The sequence below is a fragment of the Bison bison genome, unplaced genomic scaffold (genome assembly GCF_000754665.1).
Source record: "Bison bison bison isolate TAMUID 2011002044 unplaced genomic scaffold, Bison_UMD1.0 scf7180017864492, whole genome shotgun sequence".
Classification (NCBI taxonomy): Eukaryota; Metazoa; Chordata; class Mammalia; order Artiodactyla; family Bovidae; genus Bison; species Bison bison.
This window is the reverse complement of record NW_011495051.1, coordinates 6,301,840-6,303,076: the sequence shown is the minus strand read 5'-3', so window position 1 is coordinate 6,303,076 and position 1,237 is coordinate 6,301,840. Positions and strand designations below refer to the sequence as shown.

General features: G+C 65.5%; 1 protein-coding gene across 1 annotated transcript in view; it reads left to right on the top strand.

The window, feature by feature from the left end:
* MAP2K7 (mitogen-activated protein kinase kinase 7) overlaps positions 1-1,237 on the top strand; it is a 4,732-nt gene that overhangs the window by 2,373 nt on the left and 1,122 nt on the right. The window contains exons 5-8 of the mRNA XM_010828482.1: positions 48-155; positions 250-429; positions 525-605; positions 729-871. Of these exons, the coding sequence (XP_010826784.1) occupies positions 48-155; positions 250-429; positions 525-605; positions 729-871 (512 nt within the window). The remainder of the gene's footprint in view (positions 1-47; positions 156-249; positions 430-524; positions 606-728; positions 872-1,237) is intronic.

The window sequence follows — 1,237 nt, the reverse complement described above, 5'->3', positions numbered from 1 at the left end:
GAGCCTGTCGGGTGGGCAGAGGGGTACAGCCACTGCTGTCCCTGCAGACGGACGTCTTCATCGCCATGGAGCTCATGGGCACGTGCGCGGAGAAGCTCAAGAAGCGGATGCAGGGCCCCATCCCCGAGCGGATCCTGGGCAAGATGACGGTGGCAGTGAGTGGCCTGGAGGGCGCAGGTGGGCAGGCAGGTGCCCCCCAGCCTCGGCCTCCACGTCACCGATCGGTGTCCTCCGCTGCCCACACTGCAGATTGTGAAGGCGCTCTACTACCTGAAGGAGAAGCATGGCGTGATCCACCGTGACGTCAAGCCCTCCAACATCCTGCTGGACGAGCGGGGCCAGATCAAGCTCTGTGACTTCGGCATCAGCGGCCGCCTGGTCGACTCCAAAGCCAAAACGCGGAGTGCGGGCTGTGCCGCCTACATGGCAGTAAGTAGGGGGCCCGGGGGTGCCGGCGGGAGGGGTGGTGCACCCACCCCGGCCCCAGGGCTCATCCATCACCCTCTCCCACCTCCCACCGGCAGCCTGAGCGCATCGACCCCCCGGATCCCACCAAGCCCGACTACGACATCCGGGCCGATGTGTGGAGCCTGGGCATCTCCTTGGTGAGTTGGGGCCCCGGCTTTTGGAGGCTGGGTTTTCTCGGGGCCCAGAGGCAGGCAGTGGCAGCAGAAAGGGCAGGGCCCTGTCCTCCCTGGCCAGCCCAGCCCTGCCCGTTTCTCTCCCAGGTGGAGCTGGCAACAGGACAGTTCCCCTACAAGAACTGCAAGACAGACTTTGAGGTCCTCACCAAAGTCCTCCAAGAGGAGCCCCCGCTCCTGCCCGGACACATGGGCTTCTCGGGGGACTTCCAGTCCTTCGTCAAAGACTGGTGAGCACCCCCAGCCCTGCCCTCCAGTCTGGAAGGCAGGGCGAGGTCAGATGTGACCCTGAGCTTAGGCCACTGGGGTGGGGCGAAGGGCCCCCTGGGATGGGGGTTGGGGGCTGCAGACTGGAGCCAGAGCCCAAGCCCTAGGGTTTAAGAGTTGCGTCCAGACTCAGCCACAGGGAACCCCTAGCCCTGGGGTATTCGGCAAGGTGGTCCTTGGCCTTCACCAGGGAACTGTGAATGAGCACAGGTGTCCCAGGACTGAGAGCTCAGAGGGTCCCACGCCATTGAGCAGGGTGTCCACACAGGAGCTTTCCGGGGGGAGCTGGGGAGGGGTGGGGCCGGGGTGGGGAAGTGGGTGGGAGTGGG